This window comes from Pieris brassicae, chromosome 10 (genome assembly GCF_905147105.1).
Source record: "Pieris brassicae chromosome 10, ilPieBrab1.1, whole genome shotgun sequence".
In the NCBI taxonomy this organism is placed as follows: Eukaryota; Metazoa; Arthropoda; class Insecta; order Lepidoptera; family Pieridae; genus Pieris; species Pieris brassicae.
This window is the reverse complement of record NC_059674.1, coordinates 16035963-16052183: the sequence shown is the minus strand read 5'-3', so window position 1 is coordinate 16052183 and position 16221 is coordinate 16035963. Positions and strand designations below refer to the sequence as shown.

At 34.3% G+C, this 16221-nt stretch overlaps 2 protein-coding genes across 2 annotated transcripts; both read left to right on the top strand.

Moving 5' to 3' along the window:
- Positions 1-812: 812 nt before the first annotated feature.
- Positions 813-5290, top strand: LOC123715306 (cuticle protein 3-like). The gene is made up of 4 exons (XM_045670266.1): positions 813-840; positions 2280-2595; positions 3352-3555; positions 4825-5290. The coding sequence occupies exons 1-4, from the start codon at positions 832-834 to the stop codon at positions 4872-4874; spliced, it is 579 nt and encodes a 192-aa protein (XP_045526222.1). The 5' UTR covers positions 813-831; the 3' UTR covers positions 4875-5290.
- Positions 5291-8351: 3061 nt separating this feature from the next.
- On the top strand, positions 8352-14237 carry LOC123715317 (A disintegrin and metalloproteinase with thrombospondin motifs adt-2-like). Its single transcript, XM_045670281.1, has 5 exons — positions 8352-8574; positions 9581-9986; positions 10688-10793; positions 11690-11824; positions 13962-14237. Exons 1-5 carry the CDS (start codon positions 8515-8517, stop codon positions 14023-14025), a joined length of 771 nt encoding a protein of 256 aa, XP_045526237.1. The 5' UTR covers positions 8352-8514; the 3' UTR covers positions 14026-14237.
- Positions 14238-16221: the final 1984 nt, after the last annotated feature.

The window sequence follows — 16221 nt, the reverse complement described above, 5'->3', positions numbered from 1 at the left end:
AAATATAACGCTTTTACATCATCTAATTAGCTATAATGGGTACATTACATTATAGCTAATTAGATGGTTTGGCCCAAAACTTTTATAATTTTCTAATATACCTACTAAACATTAATATAAAAATAGCTTAAAGTAATTATGCTTGGATTGAGCGTGCGCCTCTCGTCCCTAAGGAAGTAGTTTGACCCCGGCTGTGTACCTTAGTATGTGCGCATTCATCACTCGGCTAAACATAGGCTAGGCTAAACTTGTCTATTGAGAGACATAAGTTATCACGAACAGATACAAAATCAGGTGTTTTTAAAATGATGCCTAGCAATTCATCTACACTGGATAGAATAAAAATAAAATAGCGATAAAAATCGCATCTCGGCAACTGCGTGTTAGCAAAAAATTCCAGCTCTAATTCAATCCACATTTTTGTAACAAACTAAGTTAGATAACCATAAATTGGTATTGCAAACCCATCTATATATCTAAACATAAAATAGCCAAATAGTATAGGTATATCTGCTTTATACCGTGACATACACATAATTTGCGCCACAGTTACAAAGAATCAACAGCAGCAATCAATGCCTTCATTAACGATTTCATTCAATGCATTAAATACTTTAATTGCTTTTAACCTCCCAATGTCAATATTTTAAAACTATTACATTGGAATGTGAGCTTCTTAAAACCGTGTCCTTGCTCAATATGGAATTATAGTATCTATTACAACGCATAAGATGAAGGGAATCACGCATGTACGATAACTGCTTTAGTATAAATTGGCGGCAGATGAACACAGCGTTACATTTCTCTACAATCTTCCCTTGAAGAAGCATCATGCAATACGTTAGTAAAGTATATTTAAGTTTGTGCTTGTTTTAAGGTGTTGGTGCTGTTTCAGTGGTTATAATTGTGTTATTTCCGCGGTTTGACTATCACCGTATAAAGCCATTTTTGTTTAATATCCGAGTTGGCATTTGAGCATGAAAGTTGCTGGGGTATGTGGGACTCCCACGCCACAATCTCTGCTATTCAGAGACTACCCACTAATACCACCTCGGGTGGTTCGTACAAGGCCGCGTTAAAGACTCCGCACCATATAAAGGGCTAGGTTCAGTAACAAAACTATAGGGCATATTTGCCTAATTATTCAAACAGATTTTCCGATCCTTTAAGAAACAGGTTTCTTATAAGTATAATTTCTTATATTTAAGTCAGGTTTTTTGCAGAAATAACATTTTGATTATGTCTTGTAAAGGAATAGAATTGGAACATTTAGCGATTAATAAAACACTTTTTAAACGGATTGAAGCTATGTATTATTATAAACTTATAATTATTTAGATTGTTTTAAATTTAATTTTTTCCGATGTTTAAATTTAAAATTATGTAAATAATTATAAGTTTATAATAATAATACATAGCTTCAATCCGTTTAAAAATTGTTTTCTTAATGTGTAAAAGCTATGTTAACAAAAGACAATACTACATTTAGCGATACATATAAGAAATCAATAAAATGTGTTTGTATTGCCTGTGTCATTGTAAAGCTTAAATGGATTAGATTTAGTAGTTGGCTAGTTCAATTTTAGTTTAATATCTAGAAAACAAGTTATATATCTAACGTTAAATTTAACAAATATCACTGTGGTATCAATGCAGTGACACATTTTTTTCTACAAAGCATTCTCCTTTCATAAAAAAAATGTATTATATGCCATACACATAGTTAAATGTCGGTTGTACTGATAATTTTTGATACAGAGTATCAGCAGGTTGCATCTGTCAGCCCATATTGCAGCTGCCTCACGAAATCAACCTTCACAAATGTCGCGACATTAAATTGTTTTCTTAATATTTTTCTAAGGCAAAATTTGTAACAAGGATTTGAAGTAGTTGATCACAAATTTAATGTAGAAAAACTGTATATATTCATTTTGCCCTTGAGTTGTGAGATAGGTCCATCGAATGCCGTTTAGGGTTTATAATGTTATTATCGTGGGTTGAGAATCCTTTTTATATTTGGTATCCTTTTCGCGTTGGTATATTACCCGTAACATAAAAAATAACTATAATTATGCACAATCGATGTTATATCATAAGTAAATATTGATTAGTTATGGGTGATTTGAGTTATATATTCGCCAACAGAAGCAGAACATCTTTTGTACAAAACAAAAAAGTTTTGATAAACGCTTAAAGTTCACGATATGAAAGCTTTAGAGCTAATTTGTCTTGGAAGTTAGTAAATATTCAAAATTTAATATATATAATTAATTTTTAAGGTCATCATTCTCACGTTCGCCTCAATGGCCGCGGCTGCTAAACTTGAGAAGGTATACTTGCCTCCAGATGTCGCGTCAGCAGATGGTGCGCTTGCTGGTCTCCAAGCGCCATTTGAAACGCGAGGTCAAACCCAAAACTACCCAAACCAAGTCCAGAACTTCGCTCAGAATGCTCAAGCACAAAGTTTCTCTCAAAATGTTCAAAGCCAAAATGCAGGAAGTCAGGCTGAAATTTTAAGATTTGAAAATGAAATTAATGAAGAAGGATTCCACTACGCATACGAAACCAGCGATGGAACGAAGGCTGAACAAAATGGTAAGTTTGTTTGCTTTAAAGACAGCACGCCTTGTTTGAATTAACCTTTTCCATTACTATATTTCAAGCGTTGAAATCTACTTTCAAAATATCACAACCAAAAAGCCGATAGAAACCTCTAAATACATATTAACAAATTTCAATACATCTTATTTACATTTCAACACGATTCGCTCAATAAATATACGTTTATTGATTGCATAAAATTTGTCTCAATAAGAGCACTCCAAGGGGTTACGCTATGAACCACATGTCAATCAAACGGTAATTTAATATGACATAATGTTGTTGTGAGTTGCCTCTTTCGTCATGGTTACGTGTCGGTGTAGTGATTTATTGGTGCATCTTCATTCTACGAAACGCGTAGGTGCCTGGTGCTTTTGTTTTTTAATATTAGGGCTTACTTTTCACACTAGCTCTCCCCCTTACTCATTGCGTTAACACAATTTGATAGAAAGACACAAAGAGTGTTTTAGTTAAGAGTGAAAATAGTCTTTATTAAGTTTTTATGGAAAGGTTGTTGAGTGAAACTTAGTATTCTTGATAAAATAACGGTATGCGTTAAAACGGAAACTATTCACGAGGCATTATCTTAGGTTTGATTTATGACGAATTGTTCCGGGTTGATAAATCATTATTTTAAAAAGATGCGATGTCGGTGACATACCTGCAGGAAGCCCAATGCTTGGAACTTCAATCAAGAGGAAACAGACTTCTAAAATATATTTTTTTCACCAAACACTGTGGTCTTTTCAGGACGAGTCTTGCCAGGATCAACTCCCGAAGAAGGCTCCATCCAGGTGTCCGGCTCCTACTCCTACATCGGTGATGATGGTCAAACCTACTCCGTGTCATACATTGCTGATGAGAACGGCTTCCAGCCCAGTGGGGACCATCTGCCAACACCACCACCAATTCCTGAAGCTATCTTTAAAAGCCTACAACTCACGGATCGCGAAGGTAAAGCGTATAGGAAGTATAATAAATAATAATACTTATAAGTCCTTTAACTGGTATAGTTCGTCGCACTAATGCAGCCAAAGAGATGGTAAGACACTCTCTTTCCAAAGTATGGCTATGAAAGGTACACCGAACAAATTTTAGGAATAAACGTAACACAAACAAACTTCAAAGAAATAATGTCGAACAAAAGTTTATTATACACCTTACTATATGCTGTAAGTAGATATTTGGGTCGTGGGGTTCAAGTGCACAGTCGCTAATTAATGGTTTAAGTTGGCGTCTGGATAGTACTGGTGACTCCATATCTGGTGCTTTCCTCGCTCAACAAATAAGTATCGCAATACAGCGAGGAAATGCTGCCAGAGTTAAAAGTTCAGCAACCATTATTTTCTATTTATTAATATTTTACTACTATTATTATTACTATGTAGTTGTACTATGTACATGTAACTAACATGTACTATGTTTTAGTATATTGTATTTACTGTCTATTTGTGTGTTGGAAATAAATTATTATTTGCCTTCAAACGTCATACAAAACGTTAACAGAAATGAGTTACCATATTACTTAGAAAAACAATTAAGTAATATTATATACACTTACGTTACTTTCTCCGTGGACAATATAGCCAAAGAAAATATATAAAAAAACAATTACTGTCGAGGTATTTAAGAGCCATTACTCCAACACTGAAGTCAAAATATCGTAAATTTTATTTCATAGCTCTAGAATCAATATTTCTATCTGTTGAGCTTTAATTAGACGTTACATCACAATGTGTTGAGCAGCTAAACATAACGATTTAAAAATGCTTTGTAAATTTATTTGTAACGTTAGATTTTAATTTTATATACCTTAAATAACTCTAGTTCATGTTTATTTTTATATGAATAATGTAGAAAAAAAAACATAACCTGAAAACATATTTTTAAAACATTTTTAACGCGAATTTACATGGCACGTCTCAAGCAATTTACAGCATTCAGCTGGTGCGGGATTCTGTTCTTTTCCTTAGACCTAAAGGGAGGATCCAGTCTAACCTCTGCTAGGCTCGATGGTCTCGGGGCGTAGGCCGAGAAGGTTTACATCCGTTTCAGGGTATGACGACCATCACCACAGCATAGTGATTTGTAGGCGTATAATAATCCATAATATAATACATTCATTTGTAAGGTTATCTGTTCTTATTTATAAATCCGTTATAAACGAAATATTACTTATTACTTGAACGACTTAAAATTAATAAGTGTTTTATATTTTAACAGGTAAATATAGCAGTCAAAAAAGCAGTTACGATGCGGATGCCGGCTACTAAATTAACTATCCTAGAACTGACTAAAATAGCTCATACAAACGTTTTAAAATAAACATCACATTTGCGTCTAGATTTGCGAGTGAATTTCTCACAGGCGTTAAGTAGAAACTTATTTATGCTAATCACAGAATGGATTTAATATAATTTTGTCTACTAATAAAACAAATCACCGTCTGAAAATAGACTTACATTATTTTTGGTGTTTTCTTCGTATAAAAAAGTAACCATGGTAACCGACATGGTTTTCAGTCATTGTTAATGCCATACACTGTTAGATATACTTTTATAATAAGCGCAATGTTGTCTTTTATCTTAATGCTACGAAAGTTATGTAAATTATCTTCAAAATCCACCTAAGGTTGTGTTTTTGTCTGGACTATGGCCAGTATGTTATACAATAAAGTGTAAATATTTTTTTTTTGTTTTTTATTCCTCAATACATTCGAATTTCAAATATCCAAAATCATGTTACGGTTGGTTCTGAAATATTATGTTAAGGATATAATAAATTAATGTCATACAGGAAATACTAGTACCTTATGTATTAATCACAAAAAAATTGGCATGTAAATGTTATAAAATATAAAGAATGTATGAAATATTTATCGGTATTTTAAATACATTTCATATGTATATTATGTATACCTATTTTCCGTTTTTTTAGACACGAATAGAATTCTAAATTCAAATGGCAAGAATTTTAAAAATTTGACACTTCAAACTGAATAATAACAGATAAGAAAGACAATTCAACTGTCGGGTGAGCTAGAACATGAAAGGCATTGAACACAATTTATTCACTGACACAAGTATACAATTATGTCATCCAAGTATGACGTTAGGAATATATTCCTTGTAAATATATAGGCGGTAAACTCTAATTAAAGTGTAGTATTGGTACGAATTCGCTATGCTTCGACTTCATCTATCATCGTAACTCGTGACGAACTAAATAATATTAATTAATATATGCGTGATGCTTTTAACGTTATGACTAACGTCTATCGGGACTTCGCGTAGAATATGTTTTTTTTATTATTTAATGATCAGGCAGTTCTGTCACCGAGAAGCTAGGTAGCAGGGTCCAAGTCTCTCCTTTCCTAAAAAGGGACTTTATTTAAAAACACTAAGATGTAAATGGCACAATCCATTTACAATCCTATCTAAATATTTGTCCGACAATCTTATGGAAGAATTTTTCCAATTACGATCTGTGCTCAAGCAACATGTGGCCAATCCCGGGATACCTTGATGCTAGTCTCGAGCTCCAAATTGCACCTGGCTCTTTCATAAGTCAGATAGTTAACAACAACACTCTTCAAGGTTCAGGCGAATTTTGGCAACTTGGGGATCGAGAGTCCACCCGTGATGGCATCCAGTGAGTAGCGAGTGTCGCTGAGCACCACCGCAGTCCGTCTCCTCTTAGTCAAATAGTAGCTCCGCCAAGTACAGTGTACAAGTACGAAGCCAGCCTAACCTTTTTATTGCTTGTCTCGGTCCCGTCATGCCACTCAGTGCGGCTTCTACTCCCATAAGTCGGATTTGGAATTACTTTCAAAGAATATGAATCTTAAGACAATATGCAATCTTCTCCTGCGATGTGGATTTCAAAACAAAACATTTATTCTACAGGAAGTATGGAAATCATAAATAAAATTGTGTACACTAAAGCAGGTGTGTGAATTGCGTTCACCTCAAAATTTCATAAAGATGTGACTAAAATTAAGGAAAATTAAAATTAATTGAAATTAAAACAAAACCATATTAAAAAAAATTGAGACACTAATAGGAAGTTTTTCAAATTAATTCATTGAATTCAAAGCCTTTTTCAATGCGGTTATTTCAGGTGGGCCTTTTCGTTTACACCGTTTAAAGTTATCAGAAGAGCTCAGAGGAGCTAATATTAAGAAATAAATTAAATTTAAACGTCAAGTGACACGTGTCGAATTATCTCCTTGAATAGTATTCATTTGAATTAGGCACAGATATGATGAGAACTATGTCTGGGCGTGTGGGATGATGATAATATTTTTGTGTTTAATTTTTAATGTACTAAGCAATTTCCGGTCAAAGAACAAACAACCTAGATAAAAAATACATGAACAATATTGTTTTACGCTGATTGAGAAAGTTAATTTTTTTCAGACAAGGAGTTTCCATCGATTCAAAGATTATTTGTACCTCTCAACCAACATTGGTACATTGTAGGGTATTATTGATTATAATAAGACAATATCAGCATTAATACTATTGTTACGAGTTACTGACATCCGCCTTAATCTTATCACCAGATTTCTTTACGGCATTCTATCCCTGGCTTCCGTATAACGACAAAGCAACCGATCAAAGACCTGCTGACAGAACGAGAGCCCGGTTAGGGGTTATATTTTTTTTTGGCAAACGTAACACTTACACTGCCAAAAGGCTAGCAAGTTCGTTGCCGGCTTTTTAGGAATTGGTACGCTCTTACCTTTAGATAAGTTCTTTATACTCTTACTTAGACCATGTGACTGACACTGAAAACAGTAATAAACCGGCAGTTCTTATTTTGATTTTACGCGTTTCGTCATTTTGAGAGAGGAACTTAATTAGTTTTCTTATAGAGTTTGTAACACAGTGTAATTGCAATTTAAACTAGATCAAACAAAATGTATCATCAAATTGAGTGTAACATTGATTTACCGTTCAACATCATTTGATAGTGTGTTTTAGGCGTTCTACAAAAAAGCGTTTTTGACGCCTTCAAAATCATTATTAAATTGACAGTTACAAGAAATAAATGTAAACTAATAATAATAATAAGTTACAATGCGAAGTATTCGGTTTTCATTCGACTCGGCAGTGACATAGCGTTTATCGATAGCTTTTTGTTTTTATCGAAAATACGTATATATATTTTTGTCACATTAAAGTTGAAATTCACAGTCCAAATTACACCTGGATACGATTCTTTTGTGTCCCCAGGTATTGTCTACAACCAGCTTTATTTCGTCTAATCTTTGCACTGCAAATGAATGTAACACTTGAAGGTAAAAAAAAATACTTTCGAAAAAAACTATTATTACGATCGTTCGTTTTGTAATCTCAAAATTTATGGTTAATAAGTCAACAAAAGATAGTATAACATCCGTATTAAATTCCATTGAAATTCTATAATTAACTCCAGTTACCTAAGCTGTGCTTTACAATTAAATATTTCCTATATGGGTTATTGATTTCTTATTTATTTACATAATGTAAAGCAATGTGGCTTTTATAAAAAATTGTGACCGTAATTTACCGGGAAATATTATCCTTAAACGCGTCAATACCACACATAACCGCCGATATAATTAGTCCTAACGTGCATTTTTTATTGCTCAGGCGCACATGTGTTCATCAGTTCGGAGACGGACAGTAGTTTATAAAAAGATTCAATGCATCCCGCATACATCATTATACATATGACATTATTGATAGTTTGACGTGGATAGTGAATGAGCGTAACAATTGTTCGTGTGGATTCGGCCTACAGCCGCAAAATATAGGTTTATTTGCTGCAAAATTGAAGTCTAAAATACACGCTCAGTTAGCCGGCTGATTTTAATGTGGCTATGTGCTTAGTCTGGTAAAGTTTATATTAATTTTAGTCCGTGAACTCATGATGAACTTTTACATTGTGCTGTGTTTATTTCTAGTGAATAGTTTCGTTCTGGCTAGTGTAAGTATTTAATCTGTTCTAATAAGCTTCCATTTTTAAAATTAATTTAAAATGAGAATCAGAGAATCTGTTATGAGTTTTGATGAATGTATTTGTTCGGATTGAAACACATACATTTATAATTCCATACAAAAGGTGGTTAATAAAATAAATTGTTAATAATTAATTTTTACTTGACTTTTCGTCAACCTAAATATATATATGAGTAGTGTTGTCATAGTGGCTTCTGCGTGTGACTCTCATCCCTGAGATCGTAGGTTCGATCCCCACCAATAGACTTTCTTTCTATGTGCGCATTTAACATTCGAACTTCACCGTTCGATTTCGAAGGAAAACATCGTGAGGATATTGGCTTGCTTTAGGCTGATCACCTATTTGCCTATTAGATCAACAGATGATCATGAAACAGATACAGAAATCTGAGATCCAGACTTAAAAAAGGCAATTGAATATTTTTTTAATATTTTTTGGCGTCTTTATTTTTATTTTATTCTTGTTATACTTAAGCTTAACAAACAAACGCACTAACTTTAGTATCGATAACTCTATGAACTACAGATGTTGTTTTTACAACAATATACAAATTCAATACCTATTGGAAGATAGAAATAATATAATATTATGTTTCTAGTATCTAACACCTGGGAAAGTGGTACATGCTGATCTCAGCATTACTACTGTCACGTATACATACACTCGTATGACATTGGTTAAACACATGTCAGTATAGTATATATTTATAAGCCAAAGAGCTTTCTGTCACCTTCAATATGAAAAAAAATTTTTCGCCAGAACTCGAACCCATGACTTAACACCATGCTTCCAACCTCGTAAGTAAAAATAATAAGGAATTGATGTTAACTTTTAGCTATTAGCTAAAAGCTCTTGTCCTCCTTATACTGTACAAATAAAATAGTATTGTAATATAAACAAGGTATTAATAATTTCAATATATTTTTGCTTGTTCAAAATATGTTTTAATTATACATATTTATTTCGTCTTTAGAAAACCACAGGGATACGCAGAAATCATATAACAAGGACAAGAGAAATTATAATTCCTGTTAAGGTGCATTTAGACTTTCACCTCTCCAAGAAGATAGCAAAAGAACACGGTTTCAGAACAAGAAAAAAAATTAAAGATATCGTTCACAACGTCTTAAGAGAGGCCAACAAATTATTTAGACGTCCGAGTCTTAATCAAACAATAACATTGAGACTTCTAGATACAAAATTTTTACGCCGAACAAAAATGGTGGCCACAGATGAGAATGCGACAATTTATTTAAAAAATTACTGTGAGATGCAGAGCTATCATAAAAGTTTAGAAAAGAAACAATATTATTCAATATTACTGACGGGGCTCAATCTTTTTTACATTAGCAATGGGAGGAAGTTCACAAAATCAACAGGTAGGTTTCACCGCGACATTCGGTGTAAAAATCTACACGACGCATATAATTTTTTTTTTATTTTTTGACTTAGTCTGTGCAAATATCGGTTGTCATAGACGTGAACCGATTTTGATAGAAGTGCATACATTATGCTACAAATTCACAAAATGTATTGCTAATACTACTAATTTAGGTTGCATCACATTAGGTGTAGAATTCGACGCATATTTTTTTTATTTCTTTGCCTTAGTCTGTGCATATCTAGGTTGTCATAGACGTAAACCGATTTGTTATAGAAGAGCACAAATTTATTTTGGACAAATTCACAAAAACTACAGATAGAGTTCACCGCGACATTAGGTGTAGAATTCGAAGCATTTTTTTTTCATTTTCACTTACTCTGTGCATATCTAAATTATTCACGAACTGATCTGACTTGCGACTGAACTGAAGGTGAATAAATTTTTAAAAGCAACGTGCCTTTATAGCGTTTCCGAATATTTAGACCATAAGTTTGATTGACCAATTGTAAATAACTTAACTGTGACATTATGATAATGTTCTTATTCTATGGCATAGTAAAAATTTATATGACATTTGCATGCCTATGGCTTATTGTGCGGATATTGGTAGAACGATCTAATTGAACCACTATCTTGGAAAATGAACGATTTATTATTATTATAGCTATTTAAATTGTCATATGATGTTTGTTCCAGCTCGTAGTTACACCAACGGTGTCTGTAATGCGAAGAAAAGCTGCGCCTTGCTTGAGTGGAAACCAAAAAATATGGAATATTTATTAGCGCATGAAATAGGTCACAGGTAGGTACTTTATAGTCCATCACAGCTTTATAGGTGTTCATTCTTAATGTTACGACTGCCTGCTTGGTTTACTGATTGTATGTGAGGCCTGGTTGGTTTATCATATTTATATCTATCGGAACAAACGCAACGTATGTAATTATTTTTTGGGAAAAAAAACAGAAAAGTATCCTCTATACTTTTCTTTAATAAAATCCCAGAGGCTCTTTTATCTCTGCCTTTTAATAAATTAAGGAAATGTATTAAAGAAAAGCTGTGTAAAAGGGCTTACTATAAAGCTAACAATTATCTACTTGGTCATTTTGTATGATGATTTGTTATTTCAAAAGAGTACCGATAGTTTTTTACGCTGGCTTTTCTCTCGGCATACACCCTCTGTCTTCTTTGCCGATGCGTAAGTGACGTTGAATAAGTGATACCTATATCTTTTATTCCATAATAAACTTATTTTTCATTTTATAAAGACTGAGGTTCAATTCTGGCTATAAATGTCATCGCAATTTTAAACAAAAATATCAATCTTTGGCCAGCACTCGTGAACCTTCTGGCAGCGTTCATTAATTTAAAATCATGTGACCCTCCTGCCGCTTTGTCTCTTCTGTACAAAAGGTAATTTGGAGGTGTTCAAACATCTCGGATAAACACACGACTCTTATTATTCGTGGACACTGGGGGGTAAGCTATGGATCAGACTATATAGTCGTACTTGTGCATACATTTGTAGTGAAACATCTCCCGAATGGCGTTCTTCGAGAGACTGCGGGAATATGCCTGGAGAACTCTTTAATTAAGCTTATAGGTTCATGAAATCTTTTCGTGCAGCAAATACGTATATGAAATATTCTATCAAAAACTGTATCAGGTTTATGATATTAATTGTCGATTCTCTATTTCAGTCTAGGAATGTCACACGATGGTCCCCCATACAACGACTGTACGAATCAAGACATCATGCAGGCGAAGTACGATCCGTCAAACCATCCCAATACGTGGTCACATTGTAGTCGACTTTACTTTGAATATTTTATGCGGTATGTGATATTCTTTATAGTTTAAAATAGAGTAACAAAAATTCAAACACATCTTCGTACAAATTGACGCTTTTTTGACAATGTCGCTTTTATATTTAGTTATTTTATACCTTATTAAAAGACACAGAAATGAAATAACGTTCCATAGGGCATAGGACATAAAGACGTTTGTTTATGGTCTGGATGAACACATCCTATAAGAGTTTAGTCAACTTTATGGCAACATATTGGCCAACCTGCCTTAAGCTTATTTCGGCAGAAACCAAATCCAGCACCTCCGATTGTGTTAGTTTTTAAAAACTAAACTACGCGTTCTCATAAAGTAAACAAAATCTTGAAATGCTCTACGTGTCACAAACTATCAGTTCATTACGTAAACTGGCAAAAATTACGTAATAATGACGTCACATTTAGTTATTAGGGAAATAGTTTGTCATAATTGAAGATATGTGAGGAAATCCCTTTATTCATTAAGTTACGAGGAAAATATTTTTGTAAATATGATGTACTTAACATCCACCTATCAGTGGTATTATAATAAATCAATAAAATAATTATGCGCTATGAAACTATTTTTAAAAGTGACATTTGAAAACAATCTCCGACAAAGGCATTTAAAAACCACAATTGTTACAATTTATTACCTTAATGGTTTTCTAAAAAAACATTCAAGAATTTTTGAAGTAAAACTTACGGCGCTTGAGGGTATTTTTTTCAATTCTGAGGGTATTACTACCTTCTACTACTAGTTAATACCAATGAAAATTCTATTCTCATGTTTTTATATAGTTTAATTCGGAGTAACAAATTTATTAAAACGGATATTTGGCAAAATTTTATCTAAAATAATTCTTCGAAAACTGGAACTTCCAGAAATTAGCAGTGCTGACGCATGCGATAAAATATAATATAAACATAAAACCCCTAAACCAAGCAAATCCACGTTGTCAACAAATTTACAGATTGCTACAAATAAAATACTAGGCGTTAAAAAATCACAACAATATCTCGTACGGTGCAGGAAAATATCGTGTGGAACGCTGATCACCTACAAGCGTATTCATACAATTAATATTCATATGGGTAATACAATGTACACTTATGAACGTCAAAAAAAATACATTAAATGCTTCTACTGCCAGTTCCCAAATCAAGGGCGTAGAACGGGAGAGAAGAACTGGCAATAAACTCTCCGCCACTCTTTTTAATCGCCAAGTTTTTTTTGTATTACACAACGTTTGTAAGGAGCTGCAACCATAACACCATGTTCCACATGACAGCAGCATGAGGCGTGGTGAAATAGGAGCACGCGCTTACATTCTCGTGGGAACAACACGCAAATATATAGTTAAAAATAACTAACATCACCGCATACACGAATTCAAGTACGACCAGTCAGTCTGAGGCCAAGACCAAGAATAGTACTTTTGGTTATGAAAATAACGACTATTTTATTCGACATACTACTTCAGCCAGTTAACATTACTCTTCAAAGCTAAGGTCACGCGTTTAAGGCCGAGCTGCACATAAATTTATTTTATGCGTAACCTCTTTTCACAAATCAGTATATTTTTTTTTACTTGGGGAATTGCATTGCGCATCTTACCGCGGCGCAAGTGCTTAGTGATGTAGGGTTATGTTGCGCATCCTACCGCAGCGCAACTGCCTAGTGATGTAGGGTTATGTTGCGCATCCTACCGCGGCGCAACTGCTTAGTGATGTACGGTAACAGCAGAGCCTTGTTCGCTTTCCGACACGCGATGCAGCGGTTGCGTCCGCCTCTCAACACCCATTGTTAGTTTCATATACCGGCAGACCGAGAGTCCTGCACAAGTCGGGAAACCAGCATATGTTCGGATAAGATTCTGTAACTAGACATAGGGCTAAGTCTGCCTCCCTTACATCAAAAATGTATAGGATTTACAAATTCGGGAGTCACAGTTCGCGTGTCGTTTCTGAACCTTACCCTTGTACCCAATAATCCACGACATGTGTCAGTCATACTGATCCCAACTAGCATAAAAATATCGATGAAACAAATGTGGCGTGGTTACGGAGCTTCATACAACTCTACTTAAACCTCTTATCCTTATATTTAATAATTAAAATAATGTAATGATATGCTTATTACTTTCAGGAGTGAAAAATCTTGGTGTCTCCAGGGTGCTTCTTCCCGCTCAACAATCAAGTATCATACTTAATACGCTTCGTTGGTTGGTTCTGTACCATCTGCACAAGTACTAGAGAAAAATAGAACAGATACCTCATTGAGATCAAATATAGTGAATTTATAACCCGTATTGAGTCAAAATAGGGACATTTTAAGCCAACTAGATAGAGATATAGACTCAATAGACACCAGATCTGTCTGACAAATAAACAATTTTGACAAGTACTTATTCCTCGAGTAAATTTTTCGCTAAAGATTTATACAGATGTTTTATATTTAGAAATTTATATAAGCTTTCATACACTTTACATTCTTAATTATAAAGGTGTAAAAAGTCATATTTCTCAGTACTAATTATAATTACAGTTACAATATTTAATAAATAGCTCTGCTGCTAATTTTATTAATCAGTATAATAATTGTGATATTCGTGCGTTTAACGATTTATAAAGCATTTACTACATTAAGTTTAGATCATTGTTTACTTATCTAAAAACTTTAATCTTCTTTCAAAGATGAAACATATATTAACTGACTTAAATGTTATTTTTATGAATTATTGTAAATTTGATTTAATAATGTAAAAACCAAATAAAATAAAAACATAATTTTTCTGAATCTATTTCTTAATATGTCTTGGATGGCCATTGTAATGCCATACGTAAATTATATATGAAAAATAATAATATTAAAGAAAAGATGTGATTTCTTAAAATTAAGCGCCTGGAAGATATTATCATGCAAAATGTGCTGTTTTGATAGCACAATTGTAGTACGTATTGTGTCACATGTGTTTCTTGCACATTACTTGCACTTCACATTACTTTTTGACATAACCCCCGTGCAATCAAACCATAGGCGAACATAAACTAACCGATAAATATTAAATAGTACTTTAAAAATAACGTACCTCATTTAAATAGATTAAGTTTTGTAAAGATTCTTATTGAAGAAAATTAGTTTAATTTCTTGAAAAATAACAACTTTTTATCGTATTTACTATTTAGTCATTCAAGCCATTTGGTTTTACATTTCCCGTATAAAGCGTCAAAGCTAGTTTTCTATACATCGTTTACACTTTCACTGACACAATAAAAGTTTCAATGCGATAATAAATTCAGGTCATGCGCCCGTCTGTCCATTTCATATAAAATGCCGTATTTGTATGCGTCTACTAAATTGAAAGTTTCCTTTTGCGAAATGAAGCAGAGAGACCTTATATAGCACCACGCTCGGCACACTGATACATTGGTACTTAAGAAAAATTTAATTCGAACAGCAGTTATAGGATAGTTCAAAAATTATAAAAACACAAGAAAATTGATTTCAAAGAGGGCAGGAATTATGGATAGCCTAGCTCGTTTATCATAATGAGCAGTCTGGACATCGGTGAGTTTTGGACAAATGGGGTTATAGGATAACAGAGGTATTGGACTGGGATTATGGGATGACTGGGATAAATTTAAATTTCGTTTAAGGATCGCAGGTCACAAGTCCGGCGCACTTGCGGTACAACGTCGACGTCGCAACGCGTCGTGTGGCCGCGCTCTTAGATATTTAAGAGTACAAGAACGTAAAAAGACGTAGAGTTGGCAACGCTGAGTCCCTATGGCCTACGCACTGAGTCATTGACGTTGCGGCGCCGCCCCGCACCGTGGTAAACAGCGTTGTACTGCGGCGCCGCAACGCCCGTGTGGCACCATATAGCTTGAAATAATTGCGGTGCGGTGCGGCGCCGCAATTATTACCGCATCGTGTGGCCGCGCTCTTAGATATTTAAGAGTACAAGAACGTAAAAAGACGTAGAGTTGGCAACGCTGAGTCCCTATGGCCTACGCACTGAGTCATTGACGTTGCGGCGCCGCCCCGCACCGTGGTAAACAGCGTTGTACTGCGGCGCCGCAACGCCCGTGTGGCACCATATAGCTTGAAATAATTGCGGTGCGGTGCGGCGCCGCAATTATTACCGCATCGTGTGGCCACGCTCTTAACCACCAACGATACATCAAATAAATTTTCTCTAATTCTCTAATTACATTTTGAAATGTCACTGGAGAAAAATAGATGCCATCTTGCAAATAGAATTCGTACAAAATTTACAACTCGCCCAGGCTTAAGCGAGCGACTTTCAACCCAGGTTCGAATGCCAGCTGTGCTCCAAGAATATTATAAGTGTGTAATATGTGCGCAATTATCCTATGGTGAAGACTAAATCGTGAGAAACCGG